This window comes from Muntiacus reevesi, chromosome 5 (genome assembly GCF_963930625.1).
Source record: "Muntiacus reevesi chromosome 5, mMunRee1.1, whole genome shotgun sequence".
Lineage (NCBI taxonomy): Eukaryota > Metazoa > Chordata > Mammalia > Artiodactyla > Cervidae > Muntiacus > Muntiacus reevesi.
Genome location: NC_089253.1, coordinates 87,704,321 through 87,722,208, shown reverse-complemented (window position 1 = coordinate 87,722,208; position 17,888 = coordinate 87,704,321). Strand labels below are relative to the sequence as shown.

General features: G+C 44.9%; 1 protein-coding gene across 2 annotated transcripts in view; it reads left to right on the top strand.

Moving 5' to 3' along the window:
- The first annotated feature begins 794 nt into the window (after positions 1-794).
- VPS13D (vacuolar protein sorting 13 homolog D) overlaps positions 795-17,888 on the top strand; it is a 265,793-nt gene continuing 248,699 nt past the window's right edge. For both annotated transcript variants that reach the window (XM_065935730.1, XM_065935729.1), the window contains exons 1-5: positions 795-876; positions 5,428-5,600; positions 14,386-14,463; positions 16,807-16,997; positions 17,091-17,171. In XM_065935730.1, coding sequence (XP_065791802.1) covers positions 5,504-5,600; positions 14,386-14,463; positions 16,807-16,997; positions 17,091-17,171 — 447 coding nt within the window. In that variant the 5' untranslated portion in view covers positions 795-876; positions 5,428-5,503. The remainder of the gene's footprint in view (positions 877-5,427; positions 5,601-14,385; positions 14,464-16,806; positions 16,998-17,090; positions 17,172-17,888) is intronic.

Genomic DNA, 17,888 nt, shown 5'->3' with positions numbered 1-17,888 from the left:
TGGAAGGACTGATGCTGAAGCTGAAGCTCCAATACTTTGGCCACCTGATGCGAACAGCCGACTCATTTGCAAAGACCGGATACTTGGAAAGATTGAAGGCCAAAGGAGAAGAGGGGTGGCAGAGGATGAGATGGTTGGATGATATCACTGACTCAATGGACATGAGTTTGAGCAAACTCTGGGAGATAGTGGAGGACAGAGGTGCCTGGCCTTCTGCAGTCCATGGGTCGCAAAGAATTGGACACGACTTCACGACTGAACAACAACTGCATTATACTCCCACTGGACAGCAGTGGTTTCTGTAAAAGCATCCTAAGGAGAGAGATGCAAAATAAAGGTCCAAAGGTAGGAACTGGAGGATGCTGGGGGCAGAGCGGGCCCAGGAAAGAGTAGCAAAAATCGGAGTGGAACAAATTCATTAGGATCTTGGTTTTGGCTCTCTGAGGAATGGGTTTTAATTTAAGTGTGGTGGGGAAGCAGTTTTAAGCAGGCAAGTGGCAAAGTCTGAATTATGTTTTAACAGACCCCTGGACTGCTAAGTGTCGAACCGACTGCAGGCCAGTCTGTCCTAAATATTATCATCTCAAACTGTAGCCTTCCCCCGGACTCGGTTTACCCAGCTATATATATAGCTATAAAATGAGGCTATACGGGCCTTTCTCCCCATTGGTCTCCAGCACCTGCGAACTCTGGAGCGGGCTGCTGGCGTCGCCTCCTCGATGACTCGGCGCTCGGCTGGCCAGGCGCCGGCGAGTGGCTCGCTCGATTGGTCGGGTCGGGGCGGGCCTGAGTGCAGCCGGCCAGCGCCATTGAGGAGCCGCGGAGAGGAAGCGCCGCGCAGTGCCGGGCTGGGGCGGGCGGTCCGGACACCGACAGGTACGGGCCGAGGCGGGGCGGCGCCGGGAGGCGAGCAGGGCCGGGGGACTCAGGGTGGGCGTGGGCCCGCGGTCGGCTGCTCGGGATCTGCTTCAGACCTAGAGGCCCGGGCCCGCCCGTGTCGGGCGCGGCGCGGGGAGCCTGGGGACCCCACCGTCGGGCCCTCCGAGCTCCTTGGTGAAGTCCTGGGGCGTCCGAGCCCTCGACATCCCCGAGAGTCCCACCCTCACCGGGACCCCCGCGTCCGAGCCCCTACGGGCACCCTAGCCACACGCTCGGACGTCCTGAGCCTTCCGGGACTCCGGCGTCCGTGTCCTGGGGAGTGCGAGCCCCCGCCAGACCCCGCATCCTCTCCAGGGTCGGGCAGCCTGGTGCCCGGGGGTCAAGGGGGTGTCAACCCGCGTCTCCCGCCGAAGCCTTGGTCTCCACACGAGAGCCCAGTGCATGAGCCTCGCTACCTGTTCCCAAGAAGGATCTCCAGTCAGGGTTCTAGAGGGTCTTAACCACCCCCTTCTTCAGCCTCTGGGGGTCACGGTCTGGGCTGGGAACATCAGGCCTCAAACCTCTCTTTGCCCCTCGCCCTCCGGGGTCATGCCCTCCTGAGCCCCTCCTTCCCGGGGCTTGGGGACACCTGGAGCTCTTCCCTCCTGGCTCTATCTGGTAGGTGGGGTCTCCGTCCCCCGGAGCTGGGCTTAGGGTTCTTAGCAGAGAGGAGGCGCACGGGCTGGGGGGAGCCTGGCCTCCTGGTTTATTTCCTTCCTGCCGGGCCCCGGGCCTGGCCCCCGCCCCTCGCCGGCCGCTGATCTCCGAGCTCCCTGTGCCGGCAACCCTCTGCCCCGCCGCCTCCGCTCCTGTCGCCAGACCTTCCTACTTAGGACTCCAGCCACCCCTCGAGGGAGGGGCCTGGCTCAAGGTCATGGCCAGCTGTCTGCCCGCCCGTGGACTGAGTACTGATCTCCAGTGTCACCTGCCCTACCAATTAGGGGAGGCCAGGAGGGGGGTTAGTGCCAGGCAGCTGCCGAGAAGTCCTGATGGACAGGGGTGTAAGCACTTTAGGATTCTGGCCAGCCTGGGGGCCCTTCCTGACACCGGATTCCTTAAGGGAATCCTTGAAGTGGCCTCAAGCCTGGTTTAGATGCTTAGCAGAGTTAATGGATGCCGTCTGGCTTGGGCCTTAACCTATTTATTGCCCAGGGCGTTTTATAGTGCCTCTCACCCCATCTTCTTTTAATCTGGGCTTTGCCTTCCTCCACCTTCAGGGGAAGTAGAACAGGGCCAGATCTTGTGTGCACACTGATAGTTGTTTCCCTTTATGCCTATTCAGAGAGCACTTGTAGTTGGCACTTCAGAGTTTGTTGGCATTTAGGGCCAGAATCAATGGCAGTTACTTCAAAAATAGAGAGTACTCCGACTTTGGCTCTTTGTTTAAGTGTGTTTGGAGTTTGCATAGTTAGACTACATTAGTCAGATTCATGTTTTGTTTTCAAAGATTTACTCGTTTAAAGTTATAATAAAGAAGTGTTTCCTTTATTCTTATTTTAAGAAACTTGTTCTTGTAATCTCTTCTTTAAATAAATGTACCCCATAATTTTTAGCAGATTCGTAATTTTACATAAAATGTGCTTTACAAAAGATCTTTGGAAAGAAGTGTTCCCAGGTGGCTCAGTAGTAAAGAATCTGCCTGCCGGTGCAGGAGACTGAAGACACTCGACTTTGATCCCTGTGTCAGGAGGATCCCCTGAAATAGGAAATGGCAGGCCACTCCAGTATTCTTGCCTGGGAAATCTCAGGGACAGAGGGGCCTGGCGGGGCTGCAGTCCGTGGGGTCACAAAAGAGTCAGACATGACTTAGCAACTAAACAACAGCAAAGCATTTATTTTCTTATATGTTTTTACTGTCATTGTTGACAAATAAGAGTTAATTTAATCTGGAAATGCAGAACACTGCTGACGAATAAAAACAATTTTTCCTGCAGGTTAACTCTTAAAGAGCTTTGTGTTTGGGGGGGTTTGGTGGGTGGAGGCCTCTCAGTTGGCCTAAGAGTGTCTTCTGGCACTAAGATGAATCACTGGGGGTGGGGCAAAGTGCTTGGAAAGGATCCGGAAAGGGCCATTTCCAAGTGGGATGCCTGCCACAGCAAACCTGGAGCCTCAGGCTTGGTGGGCCGGTGTCCCACATGCTTGGCTCAGAGCAAGATGTGGAGCACACATCTAACTCTAACTGGGATCTACTAGCTGAGAAATCTTGATACCCGTTTAAACTTTTATGTCTCAAGTTCCCTATGTTAATTTTATGGAATTCTAAAAATTATTTTTTGTAATGCTAATGGACACCAGTTATTATGGTGGACAGTAATAAATCAGTACTGGGTGTGAATACTATAGCTGGAACCAGAAGATTTCTGGTGTTTGTAGTTACTAAGGTATCAGTGTCAGCTGATGTCTAAGTACCAATAATGCAGTTCTAGGACTTTTAAGAACAGTGATAAACCACTACTCTCTCCCTTCCATTTATATCATTTTTAAAATGATCCTGATAAATTTGCAAAATTGATTTCAGGAAGGTTTAAGAGGATCTTTGCAGAATATAAAGTTCATTGATCCAATCTCTGAGGCCATTTTTCTATTTTTTTTTTTTGTTTTTTGACTGTGTTGGGTCTTCGTTGGACTTCTCAGGTGGCACTAGTGGTCAAGAACCCACCTGCCAGTGCAGGAGACATAAGAGACTTGGGTTAGATCCCTGGGTGAGGAAGATCCCCTGGAGGAGGGAATGACAATCCAGTCCGGTATTCTTGCCTGGAGAATCCCATGGACAGAGGAGCCTGGCAGGCTACAGTCTGTGGGGTAGCAAAGAGTTGGACCCGACTGAAGTGACTTAACACACTCGGGTCTTCGTTGCTTTTCTTGGCCTTTCTCTAGTTGTGGGGAGCTGGGGGCTACTCTTCGTTGCAGTGTGAGGGCTCCTCCTTGCCGTGGCTTCAGTTGTTGAGGAGCACAGGTTCTAGGGCATGGCGGTTCAGCAGTTGTAGCGCACAGTTCAGTAGCTGTAGCGCATGGCCTTAGTTGCCCTGAGGCATGTGGGATATTCCTGGACCAAGGTTTGAACCTGTGTCTTCTGCATTGGCAGGCGGACTCCCATCCAATGCTCCACCAGGAAAGTCCCTCTTGGGCCATTTTTGCTTTAATCTAGGATAGGGTTTCTCATCCTTGGTACTGTTGGCATATTGGGCTGGATTATTCTTTGCTGTGAAGGGCTGTCTTGTGCATTGTAGGGAGTTCAGCAGCTTCCATGGCCCGTCTCCTCTTACAAGGTACCAGTTGCAAAATTCCAGCCACCGCCCCCCGCCCCAGCCCCCAGTCATAATATTCAGAAATATCTCTAGATGTTTCCAGGTCACATCTGGATAGAACCTCTGATCAGGACAGCCTAGTCCCCAGGTCAGTCACCCAAAGCTATCAGTTTCATGATCAGTTACATCAAAAAGATGCACAACTTTGAATTGTAGGTAATTTTTGGTTAATTTATAAGTGACCATTCTTTGCAGCTCCATCAGTTTGTAATGTATTGGCCCTCCATTTACTAGTGGTGGCATCTTAACAGTGTTTCCCATTCATCATTCTTTTTTTTTTTTTGATTGAAGTTAGTTTCAGGTGTGCAGCAAAGTGATTCAGTTCTAAATATATATATTTCCGGTTTATTTTTCATTATAGGTTGTTATACACTATTGAATATTGTTCCCTGTGTTACACAGTAGATCGTTGTTGCTTAAATCTGTTTTATGTATAGTACTGTGTGTCTGCTAATCCCGTACTCCTAATATCCCTCCCTTCTTCCCCCTTTAGTAACTGTAAGTTTATTTTCTATGTCTGTGAGTCTGTTTCTGTTGTATATATAGATTCATTTGTATTATTTTTTTAGATTTCACATATAAATGATATAGTATTTGTCTTTCTCTGCCTGATTTCACTTAGTCTGATTCTCTAGGTCCATGCATGTTGCTGTAAATAGCAGCATTTTCCTTCTTTTTAAAAAATATTTACTCATTTGGCTTCATCATGTTTTACGGCACGTGGCGTCTTTGTTGTGTTGTTCGGGATCTCATGTTGAGACCCGTGGACTTTCTAGTTGTGGTATGTGGGCTCAGTAGTTGTGGCTTGGGGACTCCAGAGCACGTGGGCTTTAGCAGTTGTAGCATGTGGGCTTAGTTGCTCTGAGGAATGTGGGGTCTTAGTTCCCCGACCAGGAATTGAATTTGCGTCCCCTGTATTGCTTAATCTCTAGACCACCAGAGAAGTCCCTTTCCTTTTCTTTATGGCTGAGTAGTATTCCACACCTTCAAACCACACCTTCTTTATCCATTCATCTGTTGACAACACTTAGGTTGCTTTCATCTCTTGGCTATTGTAAATGGTGGTGCTGTGAACATTCACCCCATATTTTCTTAAATCTGTGCTTTGTATCCATCTACTTTCAGGACAGATGGAGTAGGATATCATCTTGGAAAAATTGTCTGGTTTTTCTGTTCATTTTCTTTTTTTCTTCTTCCATAGATTCTTCTGTGACCATGAGAGAGAGAAATAAAGAATAATCCATGAGTTTTAAACACCTTGTCTTGAGGATATAGTCATGTTGGAAGGTCTTGTAGCCTGGGTTCTTAATACCTACCTGGGGAAGTATGTCAACAACCTGAACACTGACCAGCTCTCTGTCGCACTTTTGAAAGGTGAGTACATGTGTCTCTTTTTGGTGAACTGTGCTTTGCAGATTGGATATCTATTTTTTATATTCTTTTTATTGTATTGAGAATAATAAACCTTAATGGCCAGATGGCTTTGTTCCAAATATGTGCAAAAGAAAATAATGTTCCCCCATAGGACACCGATTATTATTATAGGGTAACTTAAGTAGGTAGCTGTATTGTCATAGAGTTTAGGGAAGTATTAAATAATAATAATAATAATTTTAAAAAGAACATACTACTGGTGACTATGCTTTGCCCCAGTTAATGTTTTCAGTTTTATAAGACTTTATGGAAGTAGCCAGGATGTAGTGACAGTGGCATTAGCTTCAGCTTCAAATCCTGCTATTACTTAATTAGCTATATGAACAAGTCATTGCAATTCTGAGCCTCAGTTTCTTTCGAAATAGAGGGCAATATACCTCTGTGGGTTGCTGTAAGGATGAAATGGAGTGGCCTTTGAAGCTCCTTTCCTGCTGGTGTGTAATAGATAGCCACATGTTACTCTAGGGTCTTCCGACAGAGTTTATGGGATCTTGTCCTGCCGAGTAGTAAAATACCTAAAGCTTGAGACATTTTCGCCTTGACAAGGCTATATTTCCTAAATACAGCCCAGTGGTTTGATGAGGGGATTGGAAAAGTGCTTTCTTCTCCCTCCTTGCTTTAAGTTCTCTTTGCTCAACTCAAAATGGAACCCTTTAACACATCTAGGAAAAGAAAGAAGATCGAGTCAGTTTGCAAACATGTAGAATCATCGAAAGAGGAAAGGGGGCCTCAAGCACAGTGGAAACCTCCTGGGCTCCTGGGAGTATGATTTTGGCAAGTGTACGGGGGCAGGTTAGGGGGGCTGGCCATGAAGCAGATGTGTGGGCAGCCTGAGCACAGGTGCAGTGATTTACTGTTCCCAGAAGTGGCATTCTCCGGGGTTTCCTGACCCACCCAAGCCAGGGGAAGGATCACAGCAGCGATAGGCCACAGGGAGCTCGAAGGGTTGCACCCCCCTGCTCCCTTCCTTTCATTGGAAACAGCAGTGGCTTCTTTCCTATTCTTTTTTTCCTCTGCACTTTCCTGGACGGGAGCTTCTTGATGGAAATTAAAAATGACTGGTTGCCCGGGAAAGGGCTGTGTTTAAAGTATAATGGTAGTGTCAAGTTTATGTCTTTGGTCATGTACTGAAGTTCTCAGACACACTATGAAGCTACCGGGGTGAACGGGTAGGTTACTGGGCCCAGAAGGAGCCCTGCAAACCACAGCATTGCTGACAACAGAGCTGGCTTTCTTAAGAGCGATGTGGTAAGAAGGATGTTTGCTAAAGAAATTAATAAATAGAAATTGGTATCTGATTAGTTATGGCATCTCCACTGATAATAGACTTTGAACCTCAGCAGTTTTATTTATTTATTTTTTTAAGTTATTACTGCTTATTTATTTTGACTGCGCCAGGTATTAGTTGCAGCATATGAGCTCTTGGTTGTGGCATGTGGAATCTAGTTCCCTGACTAGGGAGGGATTAAACCCGGGCCCCCTGCATTGGGAGTGTGGAGTCTTAGCCCCTGGACCACCAGGTAAGTCCCTGAAAAGGATTTGGCCTGCATGTGGGCTCTGCATGAAAGGATGTTTGACCAAGTAGCCAGGTGTGCACTGGGTGGGGAGGGGGCAGCCTCAGTGGATCACCTGGTCTCTGTGATCTCTGGACTGGGTCCTAGCGCGCCTCCATCCTGATTCTGACTCTGATCTGACTCTGATTCAAGGACTCTGACTTCATGAGATGTGGGGGATGGGATGGGGCTGGGCTGGGCTGGATTCTAACCCCCTGCCTTCTACTATACAGAGGGGACATGCCTGTCCTGCAGGGATGACCACCTTGATCCCACACAGGGCCTTCCACAATGGGTAGATCTCCCATTTATCCTTTTGCCAACCAAGCTGCTACATTTGACATCCGTCTGTCTTTATTTCAGTTTTGTTTTTTATTTAAATTAAAAAAAATCCAGAACATAAGACACACCCGCTACCCAGAATTGACCAATGTTACCAACCAGGTCCGCCCTCCTTCCTTTCTGACCTTCGAACCTAACACTTGACCCTCTGTCCTCCTGGTTGTTCCTGAACATGCAAAATACCTGGATCACCTTTCCTCCAGATGCCTGCATGACAGTGCCCTCACTCTGGTCCAGTCTGCTCAAAAGCCACCTCCTCAGAGATGCTTCTCTGACCCTCCTAGCTAAAGTTGCTTTTTTTAAGAAATTTTTTATTTACTTATTTGGCTGTGCTGGTCTTAGTTGTGTCGTGCAGGATGTTCTATCCTCATTGCACCAGGCAAAATCTTTAGTTGCAGTATGTGGGATCTAGTTCCCACACCAAGGATTGAGTGTGGGCCCCCTGCATTGGAAACTCCGAGTCTCAGCCACAGACCACCAGAGAAGTCCCTCTAATCTCAGCAATTTCAGACAGAGTATATCTTGTAAGGATGACCATGGCTATCACTGAAGCTTTCTACCCCATTTCTGGGCCTATCTCTTCTTAAAAAGTATTCTCTGTGGCTTTTAACAAGCCTGTGGAGTTTGCGGAATGTGTCTCTGCAGAATAGAAACATGCTTTTTCTTTCGTAACTGATGTAGTTACTCTATGTTTATGGATCCGGAGCACGCCATGGTGCTTGGCCAAAAAAGTTTTAGAGCATCACAGTGCACTGAGAGAATGGCTTTGTAAAGGAGTTGAACACTTTTTTGTTGATCTTGATGACATGATTAAGGAGGCTTTGGGGGTAGAGGATATGAGAGGAAAATGAGAGTGTTATTTCAGTTTGTCTAGAGATATTTACCCGACCAGTAATGCTGAAGATCATGATCATCAAGTCATGAACTCCTTATTGCCAAATTCAGACTTAAATTGAAGAAAGTGGGGAAAACCATTAAACCCTTTAGGTATGACCTAAACCAAATCACTTATGATTATACAATGGAAGTGAGAAATAGATTTCAGGGACTAGATCTAATAGACAGAGTGCCTGGTGAACTATGGACAGAGGTTCATGACATTGTACAGGAGACAGGGATCAGTACCATCCCCAAGAAAAAGAAATGCGAAAAAGCAAAATGGCTGTCTGAGGAGGGCTTACAAATAGCTGTGAAAAGAAGAGAAGTGAAAAACAAAGGAGAAAAGGAAAATACCCACTTGAATGCAGAGTTCCAAAGAATAGCAAGGAGAGATAAGAAAGCCTTCCTCAGTGATCAGTGCAAAGAAATAGAGGAAAACAATAGAATGGGAAAGACTAGAGATCTCTTCAAGAAAATTAGAGATACCAAGGGAACATTTCATACAAAGATGGACTCAATAAAGGACAGATATGGTATGGACCTAACAGAAGCAGAAGATATTAAGAAAAGGTGGCAAGAATACACACAGGAACTGTACAAAAAAGATCTTCACAACCCAGTTAATCATGATGTTGTGGTCACTCACCTAGAACCAGACATCCTGGAATGTGAAGTCAAGTGGGCCTTAGGAAGCATCACTACAAACAAAGCTAGTGGAAGTGATGGAATTCCAGTTGAGCTATTTTAAATCCTAAAAGATGATGCTGTGAAAGTGCTGCGCTCAATATGTCAGCAAATTTGGAAAACTCAGCAGTGGCCGCAGGACTGGAAAAGGTCAGTTTTCATTCCAATCCCAAAGAAAGGCAGTGCCAAAGAATGCTTAAACTACCGCACAATTGCACTTACCTCACACGCTAGTAAAGTAATGCTCAAAAGTCTCCAAGCCAGGCTTCAGCGATATGTGAACTGTGAACTTCCAGATGTTCAAGCTGGTTTTAGAAAAGGCAGAGAAACCAGAGATCAAATTGCCAACATCCGCTGGATCATTGAAAAAGCCAGAGAGTTCCAGAAAAACATCTATTTCTGCTTTATTGACTATGCCAAGGCCTTTGACTGTGTGGATCACAATAAATTGTGGAAAATTCTGAAAGAGATGGGAATACCAGACCATCTGACCTGCTTCTTGAGAAACCTATGTGCAGGTTAGGAAGCACAGTTAGAAGAACAGTTAGAACTGGACATGGATTAACAGACTGTTTCCAAATAGGAAAAGGAGTACGTCAAGGCTGTATATTGTCACCCTGCTTATTTAACTTATATGCAGAGTACATCATGAGAAACACTGGGCTGGAAGAAGCACAAACTGGAATCAAGATTGCTGGGAGGAATATCAGTAACCTCAGATATGCAGATGATACCACCCTTATGGCAGAAAGTGAAGAGGAGCTAAAAAGCCTCTTGATGAAAGTGAAAGAGGAGAGTGAAAAAGTTGGCTTAAAGCTCAACATTCAGAAAACTAAGATCATGGCATCCAGTCCCATCTCTTCATGACAAATAGATGGGGAAACAGTGGCAGACTTTATTTTTGGGGGCTCCAAAATCACTGCAGATGGTGATTGCAGCCATGAAATTAAAAGACACTTACTCCTTGGGAAGAAAGTTATGTCCAACCTAGACAGCATATTAAAAAGCAGAGACATTACTTTGCCAACAAAGGTCCATCTAGTCAAGGCTATGGTTTTTCCAATAGTCATGTATGGATGCGAGAGTTAGACTATAAAGAAAGCTGAGTGCTGAAGAACTGATGCTTTTGAACTGTGGTGTTGGAGAAGACCCTTTAGAGTCCCTTGGACAGCAAGGAGATTCAACCGCTTCATCCTAAAGGAAATCAGTCCTGAATATTCATTGGAAGAACTGATGTTGAAGCTGAAACTCTGGCCACCTGACGCGAAGAACTGACTCATTTGAAAAGACCCTGATGCTGGGAAAGATTGAAGGTGGGAGGAGAAGGGGATGACAGAGGATGAGATGGTTGGATGGCATCACCGACTCAATGGACTTGGGTTTGGGTAGACTCTGGGAGTTGGTGATGGACAGGGAGGCCTGGCGTGCTGCAGACCATGGGGTCACAAAGAGTCAGACATGACTGAGGAACTGAATTGAATTGAACTGAGAGATATTTACAGATACTTTGGGAGATGCAAAGGAGACCGAAATAGTTGTCAAGTGTATGAATTTTGTAGTCAGACTGGGTTTGAATCCCAGTTCCTTCACTTAGACCACTAACTTGGGCAAATCACTCAAATTATTTTTTTCTTCTTCCACTTTTACTGAGATATAATTGATACAGAGTCCTGTATAAGGTTAGAGTGTATAGTATAATGATTTGACTTACATACATCATGAAATGATCATCAGTAAGTTTAGTGAACATGCATCATCTCATTTAGATACAAAATTAAAGAAACAAACCTTTTTTCTTGTGATGAGAGTTCCTAGGATTCAATTTTGATATACAGCATATACATTAACTCTACTTATCGTGTTGTACCTTACATCCCTAAATTACTCAAATTCTTAATGCTTCAGTCTCCCTTTCTGCAAATTGGAGAGAATATTCCCTGTCTCATGCACTTCCAAGGACTGAACCCATTAATGTGGGTCAAAAAGCTAGAACTACTCTTGGCATTCAGTGGGCCCTCAGTCAGTGTTAGTTATCATCACCATTTAAGGATCAGCCTTATGACTGACTGGTGCATTGGACTTCAAGGATGGACTGTGCACACATGTTCAAAGCAATAAAAATGCAAAATAGCATGAGAGAAGTTGAAGGACAGAGACAGCACTTGTATAATATTTCATTTGTTCAGTCATTCAACAAACACTGAGCACCTGCTTTGGGTAAGACTCTGTATTATGGAATGACACAAAAAGGGGAGACAGTACAAAATACTTGGAGCTCAGGCATAGAGTCTATCTAACCCGAGTTCCACCACTTTACAGTTGTTTGTGACTGTGAGCAAGTTACGTAAAAGCCTCTTCTTCACCAGCAACCCCCAACACCTCCCACCTTTTCTTTTGCTGTAACACGAGACTTGTGGAATTTTAGTTTCCTTACCAGGGATTGGACCCAGGCCCTCAGCAGTGAGAATGCAGAGTCCTAACCACTGGACCGCCAGGGAATACCCACCCCTTCTCCGTCTTGCCACCAGAGATCAGCCAGGCCTGGTATGAACTCTGGCACTACCCCTGACCAGCTCTGTTGTTTGTAAGAAACTGCTTATCCTCTAAGCCTCACTTTTCTTATTTTACAAGTGAAGGAAGTAATACTTTGTTATTTTTTTGTGAGGATCAGATTAAGAAATGCATATGAAGTGCTTGGTACATAGTAGGATCTCAGGGTACTATCATCGGCATCATTATTAATATCATCATCCTAGCTCCCTCCTCTGTAGTCCCTGTTCTTAGCCATTAGCCTGTCTGGGAGGCAGAAATGAGTGTACAGTGATAGAAGCAGTATGTATTATGTTGTTACACTAGACATCCAACTGTAATGCAGTGGGAGGAGGATCATTCATCCTGTCTGGAGACTGAGAAAGCTATTCTGGAGGTGGCTTCTGAGTGGGTCTTGCAGGGTTTTGGTAGATGGCCCGAACTGGGTGACCGCCTTCCAGCAGGATGAGGCCTGTGAGTGGAGGCAGAAGGTGAACACCTGCAGGGCATGTTCACTTGCTTTGAGGCCAGAAGGTAGCAGCTGCCGGTGCTGAGTCAAGGAGTTTGAGCCCTGGGCTGCGGGCATACGTTTAGTTTCCCTCTCCTTTTCTGATTTATAAGCTCTGAATCTCAGGTTGGCCCTTTAAATGAGGTTGACTTTCCTAGAGCCCAGGGAGGAGGATTGAGTAATCATTAGGTATTTACTCTTAATTCACTGTAGTTCTGGCTTCCCAGGTGGCCCAATGGTAAAGAATCCGCCTGCCAATGCAGGAGACCTGGGTTTGATCCCTGAGTTGGGAAGATCCCCTGGAGTAGGAAATGACAACTCACTCCAGTATTCTTGCCTGGGAAATTTCATGAACAGTCCTCTGTAGCCTGGCGGGCTACAGTCCCTGGGATTGCAAAGAGTTGGACACAACTGAGTGCACACGCACTACACACTAGTGACTAGATTTCTTATTAATCTGAGCTGAGCAATTTTGGCATGAAAGAGTCATCCATAAGTAAGTCTGCAGATTTTCTGCCTGGAAATCAACGAACATTGTCATCTATAAGGTGCTTACCTATGCTGGGTGCTTTGTGGCCTGGTTCCTTGGAGGGACCTTTCCCGGCAGGGCCGGACGGGTGTAGGGAAGTAGGAAGCCTTTGATCTGTATTTTGTCTGATTCCCTTGTTTTGGACTCTCGGTAGGCTGCCTTTTCTCTTCATTTTTGCCTATGTGTCTTCTTTCGAGACCACCTCCTCTGTTCTCTTTGCTTCAGCTTCTTTAATTGTTCATTGCGTGGATTGCCTGCAAGTTCAGTTTTCCATGTGGTTCAGCAGCCATGGAAACCTGGGTCTGTCTGCCTTTGTGACAGATTTGGGTGTTGAAAAATAGGGCAAGTGAGTCAAATTGCAAATGTTGTTCTTTAAAAGAAGAAACTGTATGGTTTCCTCCCTTTAAGTCAGTTTCAACTGATAAGGAATGTGTTTCACATTTTTTTCCCCAAATGATCATTTTCTCCCTAAATGTGGATATAGGGTTGTTTCTGGACTCTCTGGGACAATTAACTTGTTCATCTTAAGGTGTGTGGAACCCTATCTGAAAAATAATTTGGGTCCATTTGCTCAGAATCTGCTCAGATGCTAGCTTTGAATACTTTAGACGCCAGTAAGGCACATCTTAATCATTCAAAGGGGGAAGTAATCAGGTTTCTTGTATTAGTTTGTCTTTGGAGGAAAAGACTTGCTTTCCTTTTTTCTGAGTTCTCTTGCCAGATAATGGTTGCTAGTTGTTGTTGTCTGTACTTTCTGTTCTTGAAAATATATTTCAGACAGATTTATATGACTCAGAAATCAACTTTGTTGCGCAAACAACTTCATAAAAGGATGGCTGTGTCCCCAGCTTTTTGAGGGTGGGGACCCTGCCTGCCTTTGTTTATAATCCCAGTGGCCAGCACCGTGCCTTAGGCACAGGGGACGGTCACTTCCGTAGTTTCAGGAGTGAGTGTCACCCCCGTGACTGTCCCTTTAGTCTGCTTCGGAGACATCTAGTACTTTTGGGTTTAAGTGATGGTAAAAGCTGGGGCTGAAAAGGACCTTGAGCAGTGGTCCAGTTCATGCCTTTTCTCATTACTCTGCAAGTGAGGGTGGGAAGGAGAACCTGTGGAGGTGGGCTTTCTGGAAGAGAGAGTGTACTTCCTTCTGATGACCAACTTTACTGAACTCACAGGAGCTCTTAGACATGGGGTGGAATACATCATTTTAGGAGGGCAGGCAGTGAATGAGGAGAGCTTGTTAAAAATGGCAAATTTCTGTTTCAATTTCAGAGATATCTGGGTGGGGAAACCAGGATCTGTGTTTCATCCCAGGCAATTCAAATGTTAATGGTCCTTGGGTGAATATTAGCCTAAACTTGGGGCATGTAAACTGGCCACCCGGCCAGATCCCTCTATAATAGCTTTTCCATTTTTAAAGACTTGTAAAGAAAAGAAAGAGAGAATATACAATAGACCCTGTAAGGACTGAACTATTTACTCCCTGCCTCGTTAGAGTCTGATCCCTGCCCTAAACCCTTCATCTCCTGGCAGGCTTACATGTCAGAGTGGGCAGGTCAGGTCATCAGTACAGATAAAGCACAGTGGTAGGTACAGCCTGGGCCTCCGTGGGAAACTCGCCCTTTACTCTTCACTGATTTGCACACAGTAGGCTCCTACTGCATCTGTTGGATGAACATGTTATGTGTTTTTATTTTTTAGGTGCTGTTGAATTAGAAAACTTGCCTTTAAAGAAAGATGCCTTGAAAGAACTGGAATTACCATTTGAGGTCAAAGCTGGTATGTGAAACAAGGGAGAGGGAGGCAGTATTACATCATTTGGGACGCGAAAACTGAGACCCTTGCATCTGGCTCTGTTGGACCAGGAAGAGGCAGAATAGGAGTTTCGATCAGTCTTCAAGTGTGGTCCCTAGGCTGCTAATGTCAGGATGTTCTTGGGGTGGTTGTGGCCCCCAGACTTACTGAATCAGAGTCTCTGAAGAAGTGTCATTGAACCTGCATCATTTTTATTTAATTTTTGAACCTGCACCTTTACTAAGCTCCCCAGGTGATTCTTAAAAGTCTGGGAACTTCAGTCTTAGATATGGGGGTTTCTTATTTTCAGAGAATTCATTATACATTTTGGGCTTACCCAGTGGCTTAGCAGTAAAGAACCTGCATGCAATACAGGAGGCACAGGAGACCTGAGTTAGATCCCTGGGTCGGGAGGATCCCTGGAGGAGGGAATGGCTACCCACACCAGTATTCTTGCCTGGAGAATCCCATGGACAGAGGAGCCTGGTGGGGTACAGTCCATGGGGTCACAGGGTTGGACGCGATTGAAGTGACTGAGCACAGCACACATGTTTTACATATTCCGGAGAGACAGTTGACTCTGTTGAATGAAAGGTGGGCTCGGGAACAGTATGCTTGGGTTTCTGTTCCATATCTGCCATTTTCTGGCTGTGTGACTTTGGGGCAGTTCCGTCACAACTGTGTATGTGCTTCCTCATCTTTAAGATGGGAAGATTGACGTTACATCGTAGGGTTGCTGAGAGGAATACCTGAGTCAGTACATTAAAATTACTCAGTACAGTGCCCAGCACAAGTCTTGCAGTTACTAGATTTGGTAAAGAAACAAGAATTGTCACAGAATAAAAATATTCTCTATTAAGTGACCACGCATAAAATTAGTCCCTCTTTAGACACTGCTTGTCATTGACCAGTAGCCTATTGATGTCAGTCAGTCTTTCCTTTATTTTGAGGGTACATATAATAAAGTGTACATACAGTGCAAGTCAGTTGCTAGGTGAAATAAAATGGAAATTTTGCAAGAGATTTAGGCTTTCTTGAAGTCAACTCAAGTCATGGGTGAACTGCCAGAGTCACAAACAAAGGCAGTGACAAGTTAGAATCTGAAAGAAACTCTCAAGAATGATGACATGGTGGATACTGCCAAAGAGTTCTTAATTGAATATCAAAGGATTAAGAGAGGCTTTTGGGGAAAATTGATGTTTTCTAATGTTTTGGCAAAAATGACCCTTGCTCTGCCAAAATGGAATGTAGCAGAAGTTATATTTTGCTGTCATATAATTGTCCTCCCAATTAATTAAGATTAGAATTGCAACTGTGCACTAATTATTGTTAGAATTCTTTGTTGTGAACATTGATGTATGGTTTCAGTTTATAATATAAATTTTATTAAATGTAAGAACTGACTTTGATTTTTCTAGATAAAGCCAGAATTATTTTTTCATTATTTGTTGTGACATATATCTTCATTTGTTGCTGGATTACACAACTGATCACTTGGTGTCAATGATACTCTGTTATCTTAAATATAACAGATTGCTCCTGCTCGAATTCTAGGTCTTAGGCAGGCATGATCACACTCTGCTAACCTTCTACTTTTCAAGGTAGACTGTTAGTTGGGCTCTGTGGATCTCTGAGAGATCCCTTAGGTCAGACGGTTCATATGCTCTCATGCTTTACTCCTTGGTGGTGACTGGCCTCGTATTAATTTTAAGGAAAGAAGCCTTGTGTTCTAGGAGGCTTGGCTAGAAATGGTAGAACTCGGGAAATATGTGTCACGGTTCTCCCCGGCCATTTAGCTCTCCCATCAGTCCGAGGTCTCATGAAGAGTCAGTTTTCCTTCTCGATAGAATTCCACTGCAACATGACCAACGTTTCAGTCGTTGTGTTTGAAACTGGGTGTATTGTAAGTCTGTTAACTCCCAGTAAGTACCTATCAGCCAGCTAATTAATAATGAAGAAGAAATGAGTTGTGTGCCCACGGGCTTGTGCAAGTACCATGGGGAGAAAGAAACCCCAGAGAAATTTATGATATAGTCCCATTGGGGAAGAGGTAATTTCCAGAGCGGAGATGTTGCATTTGAAATGAAAAAGTTACACTGACCTTGTTCCAGTTTCTACCTTATTATGCCTTTGTTCTTACAGCTCTCAGCCTAGCAGCGTTTGTTTCACATGTAGGAAAACTGGCTGCTTGTTTTCTTAAAAAGTAAATGGTAAAAAAAAAAAAAGTAAATGGTAAAATTAATGATACTCCTTAAAGGACACTAGAAGAATACAGAAAAATAGAATTAAACACGTGTCAGACATTTAACAAGACTTTCCTCTTCCCAGGCTTAATTGGGAAAGTGACCCTTCAGATTCCCTTCTACCGCCCCCATGTGGACCCTTGGGTGATCTCCATCTCCAGCCTTCATTTAATTGGAGCCCCTGAAAAAATACAGGATTTCAATGATGAAAAGGAGAAGCGATTGGAAAGGGAGCGCAAGAAAGCTCTCCTTCAGGCCCTGGAGGAAAAATGGAAGGCAAGGCAGAAATCCTCTTGACCTGAGAGCGATGGTGGTGAGACTCGAAATTGGCAAAGCCCTGGATTCTAACACCAGCTCTTTGCTTTGTAGAACGAACGCCAGCAGAAAGGGGAATCTTACTGGTATTCAGTCACTGCCTCAGTAGTTACGAGGATTGTGGAGAACATTGAAGTAAGTCCTAATGGCTTTTATAAAGTATGAACACGGAGGGGACCGCTCAGGCTTAAATGCGTTTCATGTCATGGTTGCTGGTTTCTCGTGGGTGTAACTGATCACAGAGTGTCTGCAGAGAATGCTGACTGCTCAGGTGTGCCTTTTCCTAGGTGGTGTTGGAGGGAGAACCTGAAAAGTGAGTCAGACACAGGTTTTTCTTGCTTCAGTTAGTGTGAGTAGGAGTTTTAATTTCACTGACACTTCACTTCATTTTCTTTTTGAATATGGGAATGCCACTTGCTGAAGGATATATCTTCTAAGAAGACAGATCCTGTCTGGTTGCAGAGCAGATCACTTAATCTCTCTGCTCTCAGTTTCTTCCTCTGGACAAGGAGAGTGGTTGGATATGGTTTCCAGTTGATTACATAGTGTGTTTTGAACAACTCTCTCACCGCCATGTCTGGGGCCATGTGATGAGTTACAGTGCTCGGGCCGCTGGCCATATTTTCTGCTTTAATCACCATTTTGTTTTGTCCTCAAAACCGAGAATAGGGTTCATACTAATTTTCAGGAATGTCATAAGAATCAGCTCATACTTATCAACTCCAGGGTTTTCATGCAATGCCATGTGACAGTCCACATGTTTTTTTAAGGTGTCCCACTCCCCCCCAGAATACAGTCTGAGGTTGCTGAATTCATAACTTTGGTAACATTGGTAAAAAGATCAGTACATTT